We start from the raw sequence: 23,951 nt of genomic DNA, 5'->3' as shown, positions 1-23,951 counted from the left end.
TTCTATCACGTTTTTTATTCCTAATATTGGTTTATTTATTATACTATTACTAAAATTTAGATAAAGTATGTCACGTTAGATAATTTTTCCCTACACCTTCAACTTTAGAAGATTCATATACATACATATAAACATACACACACACACACACACAAAATGTATATATATTAATTAGTTGTTTACTTTCTGTTCTCGTAAGTTGTTGAGTTAGTTGTATTTTGTTAAATGAAAATTTTATCTTTTTCCCAGGTGAAAAAAAATTGTGTTTGTTTATATTTCTTCGTGGATTTTATTCTTTATCTGTTTTCAATAGCAAAAAATTACAATTCTTTTTTACTCTCTTATTTGTAGTAAATTTTAAAAGTCTATTAATTGCCTATTTTATATACATTTTAAATATTTTTTATGCCTTAATTTATTTTTTGTGAATAATTTCCATTTAATTCTCTATAATCACACTCTCTATCCCTATTATTGGATTAATACCTTTTTCCTATTAAAATTTGGAACAACTTTTCTCCAATTTTTCGATACTTTCTTATTTATAGTAAATTTTTATTTATTAATTTCCTATTATACATGGTTACATATATTATTTATTACCATTACTAAAATATGGACAAAATTTTGTTTAATTTTTTTTTCATTCTATACTTCTTTTCTTTTAGTGAATTTCAATCTATTAATTTCCTACTTTATATACATTTACACTGTTTATATCTTTCTTATTTTTTTATTAATCGATGCACAATATTTTTTCTTAATTTTATTCATTTACAATCACTCTATCTATGTTTTTATACTTGATTATTTATTTGAATTTCTGAAGTTTTTATATTTTTTATTTTTTTAATGAATATATGTTAAACAATTTTAGCATATTACTCATACAAGTCCATTTAAATTTTTTTTAAAAAAAGTTTCAATTAAATTGTATAAATAGTCATTCTTTTCTAAAATATTCTATTAATTTTTATTCTCTCTCCATTCAAATTCAATTTAGGCTAAAATCGTATTCATAAAAACACAGGGTTGTAAAAGTTCTCTCAAATTATTTTTCTTACTTTTTAATAATTTGAGCAACTAATAAGTTCATCATCTATTAGTTTGATTTAAAATTCTTTTTGATCGTAAACGAATCAAATATTTAACTGCACTTATTTCCTAATATATTTCCTTCACTCATATGTCAACTTCCCATCATTAATTAGGGTAAACATAACTAAATCATGGGATAAGATTCAATTGAAACTAATTATTTAGTTGTTATAAATTAACCATTTTTAATATATTTAATTTTAATGTTTGTCTTACAATTAGCATATTACATTTTATAAAATAGCATTTTAAGCTATTTTATAACAATTTTTGTTCAAAAAAATAAAATTTATAGAACATAAAAAAATGTCAGTACAAATGCACGGGAATGACACTAGTTACAAATATGAATGCTAAATTTCTTAAATTCATACATCAAGTTTCGAATAAAATAGCATTAACCAATAGCGAAAATTTAAAATTGGTTCACATCAACCAATTCCTAATTGTTTGCTTTAACGTCAAGGGCCATTTCATTTGGTTTAACATTTTAACGCCCTGAACGGGATAAAATCACCTAACAAGGCTCCACCTTCTAAAGTCAACTATCCAAAATCAACCAACAAGGCTCTGCATTAAAAGGTATTGGTGATCCCAAAAATGAATGAATGCTATTGTTAATCCCAACAAGGCTCCACTTTTGTACTATGGAAACGCTATTGGTGATCCCAAAAAATGGATGAACAAAAAATGCATTAAAAGATAAACTTCTTTTGATTTGTATAGATAACTGATGTAGACCTTAATAGGCCCTTTTAGCATTCTTGGATCTGGGTCTTAGGTTGGAGTTCAGCCTTTTCAAACATTGGCCTGATAAGTTAACTATTTGTATGCCAAACAATAGATATAAATCAAAGGTTTAATCTTTTATATACTGATAGTGTATACACCATTACCATCACCATTGGATGCTTAACAATTCATCTTAATTTAGATTTGAATTTTGAATTTTATTCATGTGTCATCATCCAACCATGAAAATGTATACATTGTTAGTGCATATAAGTTTTACTCTAAATCAAATGACAAAAAATACTTGACTTTCTAACATTATATAACTATCATAATTTAGTAATGAGTAAATCTTGTATACACTGACAGTGTATACACTATCATGATTAGATAAATGTAACATAAGTGATGTAGACACCAAAGTTTTCTCAATTTCAAGTTTACTATTTTTATTTTTATTTTTCATTTATGAATTGCTTAAGTAATCTTTTTAATTTTATTTTGTAGGCTTGAGCAAAAAGAAAAAGAAAGAGAATAAAAGGAAGAGAAAATGGGATTTCAAAATTTTAAAAAAAATAGTAGAGGTTTCTTTGTTTCAAACCTGATAAAAATTCCAACCAAAAATCCAATCTTTAATCTACCCAAAACCCAACCAAAAATCCCCCCAAAATCCAAACAAAACTCAAACGAAAGCCCATGTAAAAGAAGCAAAAGCCTGGAAAGTACGCTTGAAGAAACAAGGCCCATCAGCCCATTTCTCTTTTCTTGAAGAAAAAAAGGGGCTCCTCACACGTGCACGAAGCCAAAGCAAAATGCAGCCAATTGGAATTTGGACAATTTGGATTCGCTTTTGCTTGCTCTTTTCTTTCTCCCCAAGCTTGGTGAGTATTAGGACAGCTCAGTGCCCAAAATTTTGTCCAAAAAACAACTCAACAAATAGATCAAAGGGATCAAAACAAGCCACATAAACCCACTTTCAATCCAAACCTTTATTCTTAAGTTTTAGGAATTTTATTCCATTTAAATAGGTAGTAATGCAGCTTTTAGGGAAGGGGGGGGAGAGGAAAACGAGTTAGGGAGCAGCCGCATAGGATCTAGGGGTGTGAGAGAGAGAAAAAGCAAGAGAGAAAGAAAAACTTTTCTGCAAAAAATCTAGAAAAACAGCTGGTGAACTGGCTCTGTTCTAGGGAATTTTTCTCCCTTGTCATTGGTCCATTTGAAGTAATTCTTTTTTATTCACCTTCTAGGGATATAGATGAACAATTTTTGTGTTGAAACTTTTCACTGATAACCATTAAAACCCCTCAAATCGAAACCCGAAACCTTTGCCAGGAAATTTTTTCTGCACAATAGCGAACAGGGTTGGCGAACTAGCCCTATTCTTCATCATTTTTCGATCTCGTCTGAACTTGTTTTGAGGAGATTTCTTTTGCTGCTCCATCTATGATCATAGAGGTGCAAATCTTCAGTTGAGAGTTTTCAGAAAAAACATCTCCAAATCCTTCGAATCAAGGCTTGAAGTTGCAGCTTCATCAACACTTGAATCTCCACGATAGGAGATTGTTTGCTTCGTTTCAGGAATTTGAGTGTGTTTTCTTGAGACAACCTGCATTTATTTGAGTTTGCAAGTATTAGTAGGTAACTATAGCCTCTTCTCTTGGTTGATCTAATGCTTTACATAAAGCTTTTAAACCATCATATGAGTTTTTGTGGGCATAAATCCTAGATCTAATTTTTCTCATGATTTATGGTGTTTAAATGAATCCATAAAGCTGTAGGGAACATGTTTATGTTAAGATCTAGCCTTTGATACTGGTGAAAACATCCTCCGGCGAAGTTCCGGCCACTTTGGCCAGAATTTTTCTAGTTTCTAACGAGTCGTGTTCTTGACCCACCGGAAACTTTATCAGTTATTTTTCTTTTATTTTGTTTCCTTTTTTCTTGATTTTGTTTGTCATGTTTTGATCTTTTAGGCCACTTGGGTTGTTATTAATTTGTTGTGGTGGGTTGAGAATTGGGTCAGAAAATTGTTTTATGTTGGATTTGTAGTTGAAACTATTGGGTTTACCTTTGTTATTTACACATGGGTTTGTGTTTGATTTTGTTTGGGGTCTATGTGTCTTTATATTGGATTTTTGTTAGTTTTGTTTGAATCAAGACACAAAGGCCCAAGTCTATAGTCTGATTAAATGGAGTGATTTTGTGAATTGGGTTAAAAATTTTGTATTTTCTTTTTCTTATTTTTATCTTTATTGGTTAAATTTTAAACATTTTATGCGTTTAATGGTGCTGGAAATCAGCTGAGCTCATGGGATGTTATTTGCTGAATTGAGTCTATGAAAAATATATTTGTAATTTGGCCCCTAAATTTTTGCATAATTACACTAAGGCCCAAAATTGTGAAAAATGGATATACTTCTTCCCTTTAAAAGTCTTGATTTCTTTTCATATGTTTTATGCATGTTTTGAGTAAATTAATTCTGATCTTTAGAGTATAACTGGGGCTTGAAATAAAATTTGTTGAATTTAGATTACCTAATTATATAATTTTAGAAATTTATATAAGAAACGGGTTGATGTGTTTTTTGTTTTTTGGGTTTGTGACATGGGTTTTGAAACTCAAGCCCAGTTTCTTTGTTAGTTTGAGATAGTAGAATGACATGGGTAGGTTTTCTTTTTAATAGGGCACTTCAGCTTTTTTTCATTGGGCCAAAGTGGTTCGGCCTAAAACTAAAAAAAAAAAAAGAAGAAGAAGAAGAAAAGGCCAAAATTTTTTTGTTATGTAATCTTTTGAAATTAGAAACAAATTTTGCAATTTGATCCCTAATCTTTTGAGTAATTTTATTGTGGTCCTAGAATTTTGAATTTCTTTCACTTATGTCCTTAATTTAATTGCATTTTTGTTCCTGGACTTTATTTTTACTTAATTTTGACCCTTAATCTTTTTAAAAATTATAATTTGATCCCAAAATTTTCTAATTTTTTTTCAATTTAGTCCTTGTTAGTTTTTTATTTCTCAATTACAATCGTTTCTCTTCTTTAATTACTAATTATGCTTCATTTAAATGTATTTAATTTGTAACTTTTGGTTGCTTTATGTTTATTTACATTTTTTCACAATAATAAGGGGAGTTTAGCATATGTTTATATTTTCTTATTAAAATTATCAATTAAATTGGTGCATTGACCCGTTTGTTGATTTTAGAAAAGCAAACAACTCTCTTTTCCCCTTACTTAGTCGGTACTTCAAAAGGGAGCTACCCCTATTATCTTTTAAATTCCTTTTATGTTCTCCTATGTGCCCCTACATGTTTATATGTTTTATGTGTTTTTATTTTATTTGTTTATTTTAACATTTCATTCATTCTATGTTTGTTTAATTTAAATTTTATGATTATTTGGAGGTATTTAAATGCTCACATTGTAATAGATAGGTTACACCCTTTTGTGCAAAAATTGTAATTAGATAGGCAATGTAATAGATAGATTTTATTTTGCAAAAAATATAATTAGTTAGATGAATATAACAGATAGGTTAGATAGGGTTATTATCTTATATTTCTCCTTTTAAATTGTTATTATGGCTCCCAATGTAATAATTAGGTCTTATGTGTTTGTGTGTTTAAGTGTTTGTGTGTTTTATTCGCTTTCTTTAAGATTTTGCATTTAGATATTATACCTATGTGCTATGTGCTATGTGCTGTACATGCTCTATGTGCTTTATATGTTTGTTTATTTTAATTAAACTCTATATGCTTATTTATTTATAATTAGTGCATGATATCACTATATTAGTCCAATGCTAATTGTGGCTTTTCTTCTCGATTTCTCACTAGTCCAATGTTAGTGAGAACTTGTAGAAATTGACCAGTCCAATGCTAGACTCTTAGACCAAATACTCGCTAGATTCATACTTTGTATGACATTTATTGCATTTCATATATTTTTTTCCATTTCAGGTTATTTCTATTTGCATGATGTATTTTTTATTCCCTTATTCCTATGTGTGCAAATTATATCATTTAGACTTACATTTAGATAATTAGAAAATAGGTTAGTCCATTTACTTATTTAAATTAGAAAAGTCACCTTCGAATATGAAAAATAAATGAGTATGACTTTTTAACCTTATCATGTTATTACTCCTCTATAAGAAGAAAAATTATTTCACGAATTTTAGTTTTTCGTACCCATTATGTTGCATTCTCCTCTAAGTCATGTAAATTCATCTATATATCATAATTTTCTTTTCCGAGTCTCAATTTTTTTTTTTTTTTTTTTTGCATATTCATGACCTCTTCAAGGGTTCATTCGTGAGTTTTACAATTAATGTGATTTGTACCAATTAAATTTTGAAAAGACATTTCATCCCTCTCGATGCCCCTCTAGGTTTAGTTTTTGTATCCATACAGGAAACATCCAAGTGTGATAAGTATAAGAGTTATTTTAGGAAAATCTTTGACTAAATCTCGCAACTAATCTTGGTTAGAATGAAAGGTGCCTTAAGTTTGAACCTATCAAATATTTGCCCATACCGACTATATTTGGGTAGGGTTTGGATTTAATTTCTCAAATCCAAACCCTACCCAGACTTATACCCTGTGAGAGAGTCGTGGGTCTAGGTAGAGTCTGATTTTCTAGAATCCATATCCAAATCCAGACTCATACCAGATCTTACCCAAATCCATATATATTTAATTAAATAATATATATTAGTAAATTTATAAAATAATCTAATATTTTGTGGCTATTGAATCAAATACAGTAAGATTTTATGACATCAGAATCTGCATTTAGTATTGGTGGTTGGGTGATTGTGAGACTCGTGCCAAATTGTTTCTAGATCTGTTTGAAGCATTAGTGACTACTGATGATTGGATTGAATCAAAGAAAAAATGGATAAGTATTTGTAAATCTTCTTATTCTATTATTTATTTGCCACCGGTCCTTAGTCAAATGGCTTTTATCTCATTCACTATTTTAGTATTGGATTGTGAGACATCTACCAACATTGAGATTTAAATAAGAAAAAGAGGTACAAAATTACATTTTTTTAATAAAATTAAATATTTATATATGTTATGGTTGTTTTCTTTTTCAAAAACTAATCCTAGTTGTCATTATAATTGGTACAAACTTTTCAATAAAAGGAGAAAAGTTAAAGGCAAACAAATGATATATTGGATATGGATGCAGTTGAATCTTTGAAAATATATAGAAGTAGTTAATAATAATTCTTTCTTTGAGTTCACAATATTGTATTCAACTTGTCGAATGTTAACTTTATTATTTGAAAACAAAAATTGGATGGTATTTATATTATTTATGAACTCTATATATTTTAAATATATTTTTATTGTAGTATGTTCAAAAAATACCCATTGATACCCATTGGATACCCAAATCCATAAAGGTTTCGGTATGGACTTACTTTTTCAGATCCAAAAGAATCTAGATTTGGGTCAGAGTTTAACTAAATTAAATGGGTCTAGATTTGAATCAAATAGATCCAAATCAGAGTCTACCATTGACATACCTAACTATCAATGTATAGAAAACTAATTCTTTAATAATATGGAAGCGTTAATATTGCCACATTATATATCAAAAACCTGATATTAATTGAACAATGTTACGAGGCATCATCATTACTGATCAATACCAGATTAGTTAGTAGAAGGGATACTAGAGAGGTGATCTTGGTATTTTTTTTTAGGGCATTGAATGAATGACAACTATACAAAATTTGAATTTGAAATTCAACTTTTGCATACATGTCATGAATCAAATGGTGATAGTGTATACACTGTCAGTATATTTAAGATTTACTCTTTTTTTATTCAAATTTAAAGTCTTCTCTTTTTTTTTTCCCTTTCCCCATGAAAAATTTGCTATTCTAATCAGTCTTAACAACCTCTAGAATATTTCAGATGTAAACTATCCATATCAAGCACACATATATCCTTGGCTTCATCCCCATAAAAGATGCCGAAAAGCAACATTCAGATGAAAAAAAATACAGTTGACAATATAATAAGAAATAAAGAATAAAAATACAGGACCTAAAATTAATAAAATATGCAACTAGTTAAAGAACCAAATAAATCACTTGTTGACCCAAAAATGATGGAAGGTTCCTGGTTAATAAACTGGTCTCACTGGTTTGTTTGTGTGGTAAATCACTGAATTCACCCCAATCAATAATGCAAAATCGAAATGTAATGAGACTGTCCTGACTGAGAATTTTGATTGTTCATTTGGAATTTGGTTATTGACTGGTTTGTGTAGTGCACCTCAATCAATAAGTCACCCTAGTTCTACTCCTACACTTATTTTAATATATTTCTATTTCTACTCTAATCTACTTTAGGAGAGGTCTAATTGGGCTAATGAAAGAAACAATAGAGATTGAACCATTACTTTTGCTACTACTTCTATTTTAACCTATTTTAATGCAAAATTCACCTGAATCAATAAAAAAAATGATGAGAATTGAATCATCATCAGGCTAGAATTGAATCATCATCATCATCATCATCATCATCAGCTCATTTTTAATTCACTTGGGGGTTAGTTAATTCTTAGTAGCAGGGTGGTTGTGTGAGTTCTAGTCCCACATCGGGGAAGGGGTTGGGGTTTGCTGGGTAGATAAGTCTCCTGGGGCTGCTCCAAGAGTTGCCGGCTTTTGGAGTATGCTCTGGGGTTTAGGTTTGTTGAGTCAGTAAGAGTCAATTGACTTCTTGACAGAAAAAAAAAAAAATCAGGCTAGATGTCCGGCTAATCCTATAGAGGGACATCTGATCATACGGACGGGTGCACTGCACAGGCGCGTGGATTTGAGGAAGCCGTACCCTTCGAGGCAAGACCAAAAGAATTCTCTCTTGCATGACGGTTGTCCATTTTTATCATTTTCGGCCATGCAGCAAAATAAACAAAATCACGCCTCACTTCTCCCTTCTCCGTCAATTTCTCTCTCGCTCTCAGCTCCCTCTCCCCACACCCAACACATACTTCACTCCATCTCCCCTTCCAACTCCTCACCCTTTTGGCCCTCTCTCTCTCTGTGATGTACTACTATTTGTCTTTCCCCCCCTCCAGCAACAGATAAACAAGAATAGAAAACTATACTTTTTTCTTTTTTGACAAAATAAACCATTTGCTCTTGTGTTTGGGGTAGGTGTCAAAGCGCCCGCCGTCTTCTGCGCAGCAACTTCTGGCTCCTCTCTCACTCTCTAATACTTTGGGCCTTCTTCTGTCTCCGGCGGGCATAGTAAGTCAATCGATGTCTCCAGAGCATTATCTTTTTCTTATACTTTTTGTTTTGGGTTAATTAGGTTGGGACCGAATGCCCTCAAGTTTAAATTAAATGTATTTGTTCTTAGATTGGATGCTAGTTCTGATTATTTTTGTTACCCTTAAAGAATTTTCATTACGGTTGAAAGGCTTTCTTTTTCACCCGCATAGATCATGGAGCACCAAAAGCCCGTGATTCCTGGCCAACCTGCAAAAAGAGGGAAGACCAGCAACGAGCAGATAAAATCCATGGTCGCCGGTGATTTTGAAAGCGAAGAACAAAAGAAGATACGCAATTTCATCGAGCAGTTGAGGAACTTGGACGTTTCCTTCTATGCGTTCCGGAGGGACAACTTTTTGAAGAGCCCCTATTCCTTGGTGCTGCCACTTCCCGATCAAATTGTCCGGTACGAAAATATGGGGTAAATTCTTTTTTCAATTCCTTAAAATTGTATTCCTTTAGTATATTAATGATTAGCACCATTTTTTTATTATAAAAAAATTGTCACCTGTGTTTTGTGTTTTGGGTTAGGAATCCTGTTGAGGGGATAGACTTGGGAAAGGTGAAGCATTTCAGCCATGATAAGATGATCCAAATTACTAGTGACTTTTCCGAAAACAACTACATACGGAAGTCTACCTTTGGCCGACTGTTCAGAGGCAAGATTGATGAAGGTTCCGGAATGCCACCGCGGGAGGTGATTGTCAAAAGATGGGACTTTTTAATTCCTTTCAATCCTACTTACGGCAATTATCCAGTCTATTATGCTGTAAGTGAGATGATACAATGTGTCTAATTATTGAGCTGCAGTTGATAGGATTTGGCCAGCTACAGTTGCAGTTTTGGTGCAGTTGTGTGGTTATTCTATAATACACATAATGTGGTGTATGCTAATATTATTTTGTTTTAGGTGTAAATTTTATTCGGGGAAACCAACTCAGAATATGAATATAATCTCGCCTGTAAGCATGCACCAATATTCGAGAAAAACATAATAACCTTACCAATTGCACCTGCCCCAGAGCTCTAGTGGATATTGATGAAACTTGGTCGGTATATTTGTAAAAATGTGGATGATTGGGTTTGGTTTTGTGTTGTTGTAGCGCCAGCTTGAGATTCTGCTGAATCCGCATGTTGCCTCGCATCCTAGGATGGCAAAGTTGATCGGATACTGTTGTGACAAGATGTTTGCTCTTGTATTTGATGTGAACCTAAATCTAACTGTCAAGGATCTCATCCCTCGTGGTACTCAACCTACACTCTAATAATAAATAATATTCATACATTTGTTTCTGCATGCGAGTGAGTATTTGTTTATTCTTTACTTCTTCCTGTTTCTGTTAGATAACTTCACTTGGAGCCCACGGATGAAGGTGGCAAGGCAAGTTGCTGAAACCTTAAGGTTCTTTCATGGCAAACAAATTGCTTTATGCAACTTTACTGCTCCCAGCATAAGTGTTGATGAGGTTGGAATTTCTTTTACCTCGTACTGCTGTTTATACTGGCATGTCCTCATGTGACGCACTAGTAGTAATAATAGTTGGCATAACAATTTCAACTGTTTGTTTTTTAACATTCAATGCAGGATTATAACATACAACTGTTTGAGTTTGATCGTGCTGCAAATCTTGCATCGGATAATTTTCCAGTACTAAAAACAATTGTGGGAGGAGCATACAACTACTATTCCCCAGAATATCTGACATGTGAGATTCTGTACTTGCAAATTTTACCATTTTATTGTATATTTAAAATTTTTAATTACAATCTTTTGTCAAGATTATAAAGATGGAGATGTGTTGCTTCTGGAAGTGCATATTTTTTTTCTATCTGAAGTTCTGCTTTTTCAAGTATGGATGTATGTTTGTATTCTCAGAGAAGTTATTTGTTTCACACTTTGCAGCAGTGTTAGAGTTTCGCAGAGAATGGTTTTTCACATCAGACGTGTATGCTTTTGGGCTCTTGCTTTTGGAGTTGACATTAGCAAAATGTGCAGTGGAGGAAAGACCTGTGAATTTTGTCGAATGGGCCAAGATAGCCTTTGCAAAAAATGAGAGATATGATCGTTTTAAAATGACCATTGCAGTTCCTCAGTTGTTGATCTTTGACCTGGCAATGAAGTGCGTGCAAGAAGACCCTAAAATGCGACCACATATGGATGAAATTGTCATGGAATTGGATAAATTGTCTCAGTTTAAAACAGAGAACAGAGGGTTGTTAGGGTAGAGTTCAGTTAAATGTCCTGATAGTTCTATATAAATATTTTACTTGAGAATGGCACTGAATTTTCTTGTATTGAGTTGCTGTCAAGGGTAAGTAACTTCACATTTTGCTATCACCATTATCAATTAGCATTTCTGTTGTTGTTGTTGGTGATGCAACAACTTTTATGGTGCAGTTATCTGTAAAATGCCGTACACGCGTTTTTCTTAAATTTGCTTGCTAACAGTTTTTTTTTTTTCCAATCTGGGTGAGCCATCTTAAAGATCACTACAATTTTGGACAAGTAGTTGTGTTTTTGCCTTTTTTAATGGAATTTTTTTTCGCAACAGCACGTCTAGTCTAACCTAACCTAACCTACTCCTACTTCTACTCCTAAAGGGCGGGGGAAGCCTATTCTATGGGATAGCCTAATTGAGTCGGGGGAACCTGATAGGAACTGAATCACCATTAGACCAGACGGGTGCACCACGCACCCGTATGAATTTATAACAAATCTCTTATAGAGGCACATTGATGAGAGATAAGGTTTGAATTCTTGACCTTTCACACCACAATTAATGTGGTGGCCAATTAATGTGATGGAATTAACAGGTTGCACCTTGCACTTCAAAGCTGCAATTGAACCAGTTACAAACACTGCACATCAAAGCTGTAGTTGAACCAGATACAAACGCCACCAGCATCATGAACTAATAGGCACGGATCTCATCAACTGTAAGTGCAGGATATTGTTGAAATGCATGACCCCCAAAAGGTCTTCATTCAGTAGGCTCGCTACTAGCCAAGGCATTGCATCATAAATATAAATAAAATGATCTTCATGATGAATGCGTCCGAACATTAGCTAAACATTCTGCCATTCACTTGGATTCAAGGAAGATGAGCCTCTTTTTTTTTTTTTGGTTCCCAACAAAGGTGGAGTGGGATTTAAGAAGCGGGGAGGGGAAAGGGAGATTTGAACTCACTCAGCCTTAGAAGATGTGCTTGATCGATGCTTGCTGCAAATATGCAAGTAGGTAACTCATGAGTTCAGATGCCACCTTGATAAATAAAGCCAAGGGCATACAAGCATCAACATTAAGAAAACTGCGATCAGTGGATATTCCGAGTTCTCGTCTTTAGCTTAATAGCTCAGCTAGAAGATTGGATGTTCTTCTCCATTTTATACTGAAACCTGTAATCCATGACCCTTCGCTATTTGCTATAAGTTCTCCAGATCCAGCTGCACCTAGACTGCCCTTTGAAATTCCATTCACTGTTCAATTTCCAGAAATTAGCCTTGGGAGGGGACTGTCTGTACTGAATTTCAGTTTTTCCATTCGATACTATTTGATTGTTCCTAAAAAGGACAAATCAGACACCAAAGAAACTATATTACAAAGGGGAGAAGGGTGATCTTTCCCGGCTCCAAAAATGCCTTATTTCTAAAGTTCCCTATGGACTAGCAGGCAAAAGAAAAAAAGTAGTGCCCCAGGAATGTTACAAAAGTGGGAGGAATTTGTTTGCAAGACAAGCTTTTTGGAACCACTCTTTAAAGCTTAGGGGAAGGTCACTGATAATTTCCGTAGGTAGATTCAACTTACTCCAGAGGTTCCTAGCTTGGAGACAAGTTCGAAGGAGATGATTCACATCCTCTTGAGACTTGCAGCAATAAAGTACCTCTCCTTAACTTCTTTTTTTTTTTTTTGAAAAGAAGAACTTTAGTTGGCATTCTGTTCAGGCTGGCAAGCCAGAGGAAAAGATTAATATGGTTTCTGGACGTAACATTCCACACCCAATCAGGATTACTTCATGAGGAGTTGGATAGACCCTCTGCAGAGTGAATCAGCTTATGAGCAAATTGTGAAGTTAAGGATCATTTGAAGAGGTATTCCATCTCAAAGAGTCATTGAGGTTCCCAAGAAAACTAAAAAGTGAATTAAATCTTCTACACTGTTACATCTTCATAAGCATGAGAATTAGTAGCCCTTGCTGCATATTCAGCTAATCTGAACCAAATCAAATGAGCTTAAAGTTTCTAAGATAGCTCCTAAGTCCATCATCCATATTCTGAAAATCATCAGATGGATTCGGGATTTCCTTGATAGTGTTTGCACATTTTTCTAGAAAATAATGGACTTGAATCAAAGCTGAACGTCAAATTTCTTAAAAGAGCACAATAAACATCAAAAGTAATCACTGTAAATTACTCTTGAATTGCATGCTACCTGCTCAAGTTATTTACTTCTCATCTTCTGCATTATATTTATAGATATTCATAAATGAAGTAGTATAACTTCTCATCTTCGACACTAAGCTTTGAATCATTGCTTGGTGATATTTTGTAGTGGGTTAGGCCCTCAATTTCCAATGGATCAGTAATGTGTTAATACGTAAAATCACAGCTAATTAAACGACGAGGTTTGGACTAATTAAAGCTAAATTTACTAACAAATTTTATTGGCAGTTAATTTAGTACATGACACATTAATTGTTAATCATGTATATCAAGAAATTGATAATATAAAATAAAACACTCAAATTATTTTTATTGATTATATATACATTTTATAATTTCTTATGGTAACCTAGGATAATTAATATCTTTGGTATAACAAATGAAAATGTTTATTGAAAAGAAATTCTTTATGGCATTGTCATCAAAATTTCTATATGGGCCTTTTTAGCATCCTTGGATCTGCATCTTAGGTTGGAGCTCAGTTTTGCCAAAGATTGGCCTGATAAGTTTACTATTTGTTCGCCCAACAGTAGATATGAATCAAATGGCAAAAATATTCTTCGACCTGGTTGACGTTCTAGCATTATATAGCTATAATGATTTAGTAATGAGTAAATATTGTATACATTATCATAATTAGATAAATATCACATAATTGAAATTTACATTAGAAATTCAAATTCAACATATGTGACATTCATCCAAACATGACAATATATAAACTGTCAGTATATAGAAAATTATCCCACATCGGTTCTAGGAGGAGTTTGGGTTGGGTATTTAAGTCCCTGGGTTGGCTTCAAGAGTTGCCGGCTTTTGGAGTTCAATCTGGGATTAGATTTAAATTAATCAACAAAAGTCTGTTGCTGGAGTTGAAAGAAGACAACCAACTCTGGGATTGGGTTCTTGGCTGGTAGTATCCCACTTAGCAGCAGGGTCCGGCTTTTGAAGTTCAATCTGGGATTAGGTTTAAATTAATCAACAAAAGTCTACTATTGGAGTTGAAAGTATATAGAAAATTAATTTTTTACTAATATGAAAGTGTTAATAATGCCATATTATATATCAAAAACCTAATATTGAATAATGTTACCAGGCATCATCATTAACGATCAAAACCAGATTAGTTAGCGGTAGGGATATTAGATAGGTGACCATGAGTCTTTTGATTCGACTTTCAAGTGTTCTCTTTTTTTTTCTTTCCGTGAAAAACTTGCTACTCTAGTCAAACTTAACAAGCTCTGAAATATAATAAATGTAAATTATCCAACACTCTTACTCTAGCCATTCTTAACAACCTCTGGAATATTTTAGATGTAAACTATCCATATCAAGCACACATGTATCCTTAGCTTCATCTCCATAAACGATGACCGAAAAGCAACGTTCAGATCAAATATATATAAATATATATATATATATATTGTTGACAATAGAATAAGAAACAAAGAATAAAAACACAAGACCTAAAATTAATAAAATATCCAATTAGTAAAAGAAGCGAGTAAACCACTTGTTGACCAAAAAATGATGGAAGGTTCCCGGTTAATATATAAACCAGTCTCACTGCTTTGTGTAGTGAATCACTGGATTCACCTCAATCAATAATGGAAAATCGAAACGTAATGAGACTTGTCTTGACTGAGAATTTTGAACGTTTATTTGGAAGTTGGATATTGAGTCACGAGCAGCATTTTTTTTTCGGAAGCCCAAAACCAGTGACACTTCACTTCTTAAGAAAACCCAATGGTGCCAAATATACAAGTGATCCAAATCGCCAATAACAAATGATTGTTTTCATCAGTCATGGTCATAGTCATAGTCATAGTCATAGTCTTTCATTCCATGATTGTTTTTGGGTTGTCAATTGGGTCTTTTAATTTCAGAAAAACTAGAAACTTATATTTATGTACACAACGGAGAACCACCCTATATCCAATTTTGTTGCTACGTCAATGAATAGGATTTGAGTTAAATCTACGAAATTTATCTAAACTTCCTAATTTTACTTTCATCAAAACCCAGACCCAGAATCTCATGAATGTGAAAAGAAGATTCAGATTTAGGTTAAGTATCCAACAGGTATACATGGATATTTTGGTAATGGCTAATTAAAATTAGATCTTAGAAATAATCAAATTATGGAATTTTAAAGATAACATAAATACAATCCAACTACCATTTTCAAATAAAAAAATTTTGGCACTTTTTGCAAAGGAACATGAAAAAAACACAGCGTCATTAGTAAATGGTGGAGTGTCACGAATTTAAGAATCGTTTTTTTTTTCTTCAATTAAGCGAAAGGAAAACTATTAGGTCGTCAATTCAACCAAGTCAATCAGCATCAAAGTTGAAAAACCATTACAAAAAAACAATGTTTTTAAACTCGGACCGGTCAGTGAACCGGAGAGGTGGCCGGTTCGAGGTTCGACCAGTCCGACCGGCCGGTTCAAAGGTTCACTGTTTTTTGTTTTTTTTTTTTTTTTTTTTTTTTAGTGTTAAGTACTAAGTAGGTTTCATTCTACACTTGAACTTTACCAACATAACTTAATTTAAGTTATGATAATAATAAATTTTCTAAAAGTTATACATAAAACATGGAATGATAAATATAATTAAAATATCATAATTCACCATAAGTTTTCATAAATTCATTATAAACATAAATAGATACAATCCAAATGTTCACCAATTATCACAAATAAAAACACAAAAAATAAATAAATTAAATATTGAAATTCTTTTACAACCCTTAAAAAAATCCATAAAAGAGTTCAAGTTAAGACAAACTATTTGAATAGCAAACTTTTATCAGTGGCATGATAAGCAACCACACCACCTTCACAATTTCATCAACTTAAGCTGAAAAAGTTAAAATTTTATTATAAAAATATAAATATAATTGCTCAAACTAAAAAAAACTAAAAATTTTTGAAAAACAAATATACAGTTAAACACATAAAAAATTAATTGCTACTAAACATTACTAATTAACATGTTAAATTAAATTCAATGATCCTATACCATTAATTATTTTAAATTCAATTATCAATAGCTTCGATTATGTGCCAACTACCATATTTTTGACCAGCCCAATGTTATTATTTGTAATTCCTACCCAATTCCTACACGGATGTGCACTACTTTTGCAAAAATTTCATCCTTAATTAATTGAATAAAAATAAAACAAAAATGAGGGAAACATATGAAAATTGAGGGGAAAAAGAAGAAAATGCAAAAAATCAACTAAAGATAATAATATAGAAAAAAAAACCTTGAAAAGAAAAAAATTAAACTTACTAAGATGTTGGAAAACAAGAAAAGTTGAAATTTTCAACTTGTTTACAATTTGCTAAAGATAATAACCTGATAATAATGGTGAAGACTTGAGAAAATCTTGTTGTGGATATTTGGGTTAAAAATGGTTAAGAAGAAAAAATTGAAAAAAAAATAAGATAAGAACTTGATGTTTTAATATATTTTTTAGTCAAGTAGAATTCTCAACAAACTTAACTACAGTCTAGCGGTGAGATTGTCATATCCAAATTTGGAGACCCAGGTTCGAATCTTAGCTACACCATTCTTGATATTTTGTTGAAGAATTTAAAAAACCGCCGGTTCACGGTTCTTAACGGTTCGCACGGTTCGTCCGGTTCGTCCGGGTTTCAACGGTTCTCCATGAACTTCCGGCTTTAGCATTAGACCGGACCGGTGACATGGCCGGTTCGCGGTCCAACCGGTCGAACCGGCCGGTCCGGTCCGGTTCTGAAAACATTGCAAAAAAAAAAGGGAAAATGTGTCTTGTTTCGCTTCCAAACGAACAAGAAAAAATAGATAAATAAAGTACAATTAACAGAAGTAACGTTTCAATATCATTGGCCTTAAGGAATTTAGGAATAAATTTTTGGTTCTAAATTCAACCAATTTGATCTGCATCAAAGTTCAAAAAACCATTACTAAAAAGTTAAATTAAGTGTCCATGATTGATCAGACCATTCGATTTGATCAAATATAAGCAGCTTTTATTCTACCATTCAATATTTTTCCCTGGCAACTGAGAATTCAACGAGAATGAACTTCTTTCGGCTTAAAAATGATGGCAAAGTCATCTTTACTTGTGGTCCAAGCCATCCCTTTCCCAGTTTTCAAAATCTGGTTTCATTTCAATTTGCAATGAAAAGGTGAGTTGATGAAACCCTCATTTTTGTCAACTTCTTGGCACATTCATGAACATGGGAGAGAGCTCAAGCCCTCATTTTTGTCAACATCTTGGTACATTCATGAACATGGGAGAGAGCTCAAGCCCTCATTTTTGTCAACATCTTGGTACATTCATGAACATGGGAGAGAGCTCAAGAATGGAAAGGAAAGAATGCCTGGCTGACAACCACTATATATATGAATGATGAATTTTTTTGCTAATCCCATTTGTATTAAATATCTGGTAATGATGACAAAAACATCAAAAACATGATGAATTATATACAGCTAGCTAGCTATAAGGATTGATGGGGAGAAATAATAGAGAGAGGTCATAATGCTTGCATCAATGATAGTGAGCCCTATCTTTTCTCCATTCTTCAGTCCTTTTTATTCATTAATTCCCCATGGGTTTAAGTCCAAACAAAAGGACGAAACGGATAAACTTCACTCTTTATTAGTTGCTAATAAGTATGAAATGCATAAGCTTTACTAGTACTTAATTGGTTACCTAACAACTATAAAGGAAACATCAACTCTCAGATTGATAAATTTAACTATATGGGAAACCATGGTGATTCTACGCAACCCCCCCCCCCCCCCCCCCGGTTGTTAGACAAACAAAAATTAGCAGAGAAATGGTAAGATTTAAGAAATACGGAGGGATAAGGGGGATATGAACTCAAGATCTTTAATTCTTGTAACGTCAATAAAAGATACATATTGTCGCTCAATACCATTTAGTTGTGCTATAAATGTGGATACTTGTGTCAATTTATCACATTTTATAAGTTTAGATTACTTGGTTTAGGACAAACTATGAGAACATCTCTTGAGATTTTTAAACTTATTCGATCTCTCTCCTCAAACTTTACAGCTTAAAGCTTGTTCTTGTAAATTTAATTAGGATGACGAAGTCATTGCAGACGAATGATAAGCCAGTTTTAAGAATGTAAAATGTTTTTAACAATTAGGAAAATTTTGCAAAATTCTCATGAATTATGATGATCCCCCCCCCCCCAAAAAAAAGATCCTATTAACTTATTGAGAAGACAGTCATTTTTACAGTCTTATTTGTTTCGTAATGAGTTCTAGCACTTCTTGATCGTAGTGATCTAGAAGTTGAAAAGTGAAAAATAAGAAGTGATAAATATATATATATATACTTACCCCAAAAACAAGAGATAAATATATTCATGTAATTAATAAGTTGGGATAGACAAACACCCAACCACTTGCATATGCACATAATGTTAATCCTCTTTTTATGCACTGTATTGAATGCATTCTTCACCTGGAATTGTCATGCACAAAAGCGAATGAAAATTTTTACTTTTTACTCATCACAAAAAGCGGTTCACATGATCTAGCATTTCCATGAAACAACCCTAAGCTAGTTACATGAAGTACTTGAAGACCTACTGGTTCAGGGAAAAAGAAACACGTACCAGTTAAAGCAATAGTTTGGATGGTTTCAACCGAATTGGATAATTAGTTGACACTGCAGATATGTGGGTTTAAAGGTGTTTGGCATTACCACATTTTGCATGTTTGGTCACTGCCCTTTTTGACCTTTTTTCATTGAAGAACTATGCTACTTTTGCTTTTTAACTCATTGAATTTGATTCAGTAAATGTGACTTGGTTTATCAGAGTTTACCTATTAGCCTATCACCACTGAAATTTGATGGTCACATACAAAACTATGCCTTCGCCACTCCATGACCAGGTGTTGAGTTTTTTGGACCAACAAATCTTTTGAAATTTTACTATTGTGAATTGTCCCTTTATTTTTCTTGAATTTATTTAGTTTAACGCTATATCAAAAAACCAAACAAAAAAAACACAGACATAAATGAGTTGAAGGAGAAAAAAGGGAAAGTAAGCCTTAAGAAAATCAGTCAAATACAAATGGGAAAATGTTTACAAGGCCGTTAGACTTTGATAGAAAAAAAAATTTTTTACTAAAGTTTACGATGTGTAAATTATAGTATAACTACACCTGCATTCTACATGTTAATTCATCATTTTGGAAGAGAATTTTCATGTGAACAGGAAGATCAAATGTTAGATATGAAATAAAGAAATGCAATGTTCGATTTCTACAATTCTTTTTTTGGATGATTTCTAATCTCATAAGCATTCTTGCATTGCCAAAAAGATTTGAAAAAATAAAAAAGGATCGATAGGGTAGTAAGGAAAAAGATAAAACAAAACTATATTGAAAAGTATGGAGAGAAAAACCAAACCCACACAAAAATTTAAGCCACCGTCAGAATACAAGAAAGATATTTTGTCTTCTAATTTCCCTCAAATAACAATATATGGAGCCATCCCTTTTATTTTTATTTTCCATTGGATCATGCAACGGAACATGATAAACACATTATGGCAATTTTTAGTGGTGGAAGATGTCAAGCCCCTAGGCCAACCTGTACGTAATCATGGGACATGGCACAATAGGGCTGAATTGCATTGCATGTCCTAAATCATTTGCACTAAATTCTAATTTCTTGGGACCCAAATTCATCATCTTAGTCTTTACCACATTTTAATTGAAGGGACCCTCTCTGTTGCCACTCTCTCACGCGAACAGACATTTAAAGGGTCCCTTAACGGGCCTTATTCAACGTTGGAGCTTTAGACATGATTGAATAAGTGGAGAAAACGACATTGACACGCAAGAAGAATTTATCCCTTTTCTCTATATTAAAAAAAAGAAGAAGAAGCAGTAATTATTGTGACAACCATTATTTTCTTTGAAAATTTTGACATATTTATAGCATCGACAGAACTAGAAAATTCAGTTAGAGGGAACGAGTTTTAACATATCAGAAGTAATGTATATGTCATATAGTGTTTTCGAATTTTTGTAAGGGTAAAAATTTAAATTCACAAAGAACTTATTTGAAACTTCTTAAATTTCTAAGGGAGGAAAATCCAATTATTAAAAATTTGATTTGTAACAGTTCAATATTTGAATTACCTTGCGGGCGCTATTTCGTCATATGCATTTCTTACAAGGGAAGAAGTAATTTGGTAACTTTATGTCAAATTCTTCTCAACGACGTATTTCTAATATTTGCCCTTCAAATTTCACAATTTTTGCTCCCTTGAATTTCCTTTATCCCTTGCTCCTTTCTTTGCTTTATTTTAATGAAGCCGTCTCTATCTTTTCCTTTCCTTTTCATGAATGATGAAACCAACCTGGCAACTATCCCTACAATCACAAATTGACATCACATAACCACGAGCATCCATAAATTTAAAGTTAATAATGTTTTACAAGGAATTCGTTTACAAATGTCATTTTCTGTTGTTTGTCTTGAGGAATAAAGACCACAGGAATTAAGGCACCAAGAACATATCTTGATTTAATATAATAAGACCGAACAAGCTAGAGATATTAGCCAACTCGTCCGGATTTGGCTGCTTTCTTTTGCACCATGGAATTACTCAATTCTTACCCCCCAAAAAAATGAAATTATTTAAGACACGGGCTTCGTTTAATCACTGCAAACGGAATAATTAGGTGCAATTTTAATAGTAACTGTGTGTTCTAAACACCTTTTTTTAGCAATTTAATTTTAAGTCTCGGCAAGTAATTGACATTTTGAACATTTGAAATTTCTTTAGAGTGTAGAATCAACCATCCAAATTGTCCACAAGTACAATTATGGTGCTGCAAAATGGATTATTATCTTTACGAAAATTTGTGTAAATGTAAGGTAATGCAATACATGTGAAAAAAGTCCGTTAATCCCTTCAAACGATTCTTGAAGAATGTCCAAATATAATTTTTAGTAATATGATCTGATTTATTCCTTTTTTATATTCTTTTTGGCAATTTGGACTTAAATTGCATGGCTTCAAATACCTGTGGTTGCATGCATGTGTATGACAAGATAGACACAGAAATATGCTTAATTTTCTTATAGCTAGAATTCGTCTTTTGTGCTCGAGTGGTCGGGAATTTAACTATAAGGGAGGACCTACCATACCAAGACAACAATTTTGGTTTAAAACAAAAAAATCGGAGTTGTTTATGTGAACCATATATATTGGGCTCCATTTTGATTTTGATTTTTTTTTTGCAGTATATATGCTTCTACGTAAAAATATTATTGTAACAGTTTTTTTCGATAAATATGTATATGAAATTAAAAAATATATTGAAAATTGAAGTTGGAATTTTTTTAAAAGCATGTTATTGACAAAAATCTCCTCCTTCGTGGTTTTCTTTCCCATTTGGGTTGAAATCATCTCAAAACCATTTCTATAAGGTACTTAAAATTATTGTATATAACTATATGTACAATTAATTACAAGCTTGATAAATGCACGAGTAATTTTCTAGTTCTCCTTCTAAAAATGCTTTTCCAGCGCTGAAATTCCTAGCCTGGGCACCTTATTGATTAGTTGAAACAGTTTATTGCATTCGTATATTTCAATTCAAATGGAGGAATCCATTTTCTTTTTCTTTTTTTTTTTTTTGTTTTGCATATTTTCAAGTTTAATGATACTCTTTGCTTGTAAAAGATATGTAGCTTGAATGCTTATTATTGTGACCTTTTTAGATAATAATTTTTGAACTTTTTCTTTTCTTTTTTTTTGGTTTTGACATTATCCAATTATAAAGTAATTTACACCGATCGAGGATCCTTTTTGGAGATTTTGCTGTCTTCCTATGAGGCCATAATACAAATATTTGAAGCCCAGAAGATGGCTTTAACGCAGACATTTCTCACTTTTAGCCAAAAAAAAAAAAGAAAAAACCCCATGCATTTGTATATTGGCACACCGAAAGGCATCTTAATCATTTGCTACACACACATAACACACAGTATCTGCAGGCTATATATCACCAATATAATAGGGTAAATTAATATATTCTTCTATGACCAATATATATTACTGTTTTTGGATTGTTTTTAGACTGAAATTAGCTTTTTATATTTAAAACAAAAATTCTTTAATTTCCTGGGGAAAAATTAGAAATTTTAATCTTCCCCATGTTTGCTGTCTGCTGATCGACAAAACAAGAATGATGGTATCCACAAAAAGGCATTTACTTGCAGATGGTTTTGACCACCGAAAGGTGTTCCACAAGCGAAAAGATTTACATATTTGGCTTTATTTAGGCAATTTTTAATTTGCACGTTCTGTTTGTTAGATTTTAGATGGTTCCTCTCATTCATGAACCCAACCCAACAAAACTAAATTGTACTTGGTATTATAGATAAATCAAACATTGCCTCAAATTTTAAAAAAAAAATTATCAAATTAGCATTGTTTAAATTGCTATTTTCCCTCAAAAAATGTTTATATTTTCCGTGAACATATTTCTCAATTACCCTTTTATCTCATATACATCAAATCGTTACAGTATATTTTTTTTTCAAAAAAATTCAGAAAATAACAATCCAAACGGGAATACGCTAGTATTTACACAAGACCAAGGCAAATCCTGACTTGAGGAAGATTTTGTTACTCTCAACATCGTATTGCATATTGCAATTTTTGCCTCCTGCATTTCAGACATGGTCTATTTACTTTTAACACATCTGGACTCTTGTAATTCTTTTTTGTTTTTTTTTTGGTCTCTCTAAATCTATCCTGCTTCAATTTCAATTAAATAAACTTCATCTTTCATGCTGGTATATATAGTGAACTCTTTGCCGACAATAATTGCTTGCTCAAAACAAAAGTCACACATAAATACGAAAACTTAGTGGACTAAAAGTTGTGGACACTCCTTTGAAAGCAACTCTAAGATACAACAGCAAAAATAAGATCATTATAATTATAGAATGAAAAAAGTGCATCCAACTTGATTATTGTCAAGGAGCGGGAAAGGATAGAGATAGATGGATCATTAGTGTACATAAATGTTGTTTTCGTTAGGATAAGATAAAATGACATTCTTGGATTGCAACATACAATTGAATTAAAGCAAGACTATGATATTTTGAGATTTAAATATGTTGAGATTTAAATGAACTTGTCAGACCGACAATCTGAATTATCATATAATGCTTTTACAAAAAAAATTAATTGTCCCACCTAACACCAAGGTATGTTCTCAGGTAACTTTTGGCATGCCAATAGTTCCTTGCCTCCTTTCTTTTATTTTTTTTAATCCCATTTCCAGCCCCTTGTAACTCTGGCAAACAGTTTTAGAAAATTT

At 32.4% G+C, this 23,951-nt stretch overlaps 1 protein-coding gene across 4 annotated transcripts; it reads left to right on the top strand.

Annotated features, from left to right (window-relative positions):
* The first annotated feature begins 2,639 nt into the window (after positions 1-2,639).
* LOC113717717 (probable serine/threonine-protein kinase PBL17) lies at positions 2,640-11,521 on the top strand. Of its 4 annotated transcripts, XM_027242513.2 has the most exons (8): positions 2,640-3,468; positions 9,008-9,100; positions 9,295-9,545; positions 9,656-9,893; positions 10,228-10,369; positions 10,469-10,590; positions 10,710-10,830; positions 11,028-11,521. In XM_027242513.2, the coding sequence occupies exons 3-8, from the start codon at positions 9,298-9,300 to the stop codon at positions 11,348-11,350; spliced, it is 1,194 nt and encodes a 397-aa protein (XP_027098314.2). In that variant the 5' UTR covers positions 2,640-3,468; positions 9,008-9,100; positions 9,295-9,297; the 3' UTR covers positions 11,351-11,521. The 4 variants fall into 4 exon arrangements, with proteins under 4 accessions (XP_027098314.2, XP_071929176.1, XP_027098315.2 ...); XM_072073075.1 differs by lacking the exon at positions 2,640-3,468 and having other exon boundaries at positions 6,976-9,100; positions 11,031-11,521; XM_027242514.2 differs by lacking the exon at positions 2,640-3,468 and having other exon boundaries at positions 6,980-9,100; positions 9,295-9,530.
* Positions 11,522-23,951: the final 12,430 nt, after the last annotated feature.

Source organism: Coffea arabica, chromosome 11e (assembly GCF_036785885.1).
Source record: "Coffea arabica cultivar ET-39 chromosome 11e, Coffea Arabica ET-39 HiFi, whole genome shotgun sequence".
Classification (NCBI taxonomy): domain Eukaryota; kingdom Viridiplantae; phylum Streptophyta; class Magnoliopsida; order Gentianales; family Rubiaceae; genus Coffea; species Coffea arabica.
Note: the sequence above shows the minus strand (reverse complement) of the source record. Positions and strands in the feature narration are given on the sequence as shown.

What these genes read in the sequence shown, in the direction of transcription:
- LOC113717717 (XM_027242513.2), top strand. Translation starts at nt 9,298, where the DNA reads ATGGAGCACCAAAAGCCCGTGATTCCTGGCCAACCTGCAAAAAGAGGG. An exon ending in ATTATCCAGTCTATTATGCT is followed by an intron (nt 9,894 to 10,227) that starts GTAAGTGAGATG and finishes GTGTTGTTGTAG; the next exon opens with CGCCAGCTTGAGATTCTGCT. An exon ending in CAAGGATCTCATCCCTCGTG is followed by an intron (nt 10,370 to 10,468) that starts GTACTCAACCTA and finishes TGTTTCTGTTAG; the next exon opens with ATAACTTCACTTGGAGCCCA.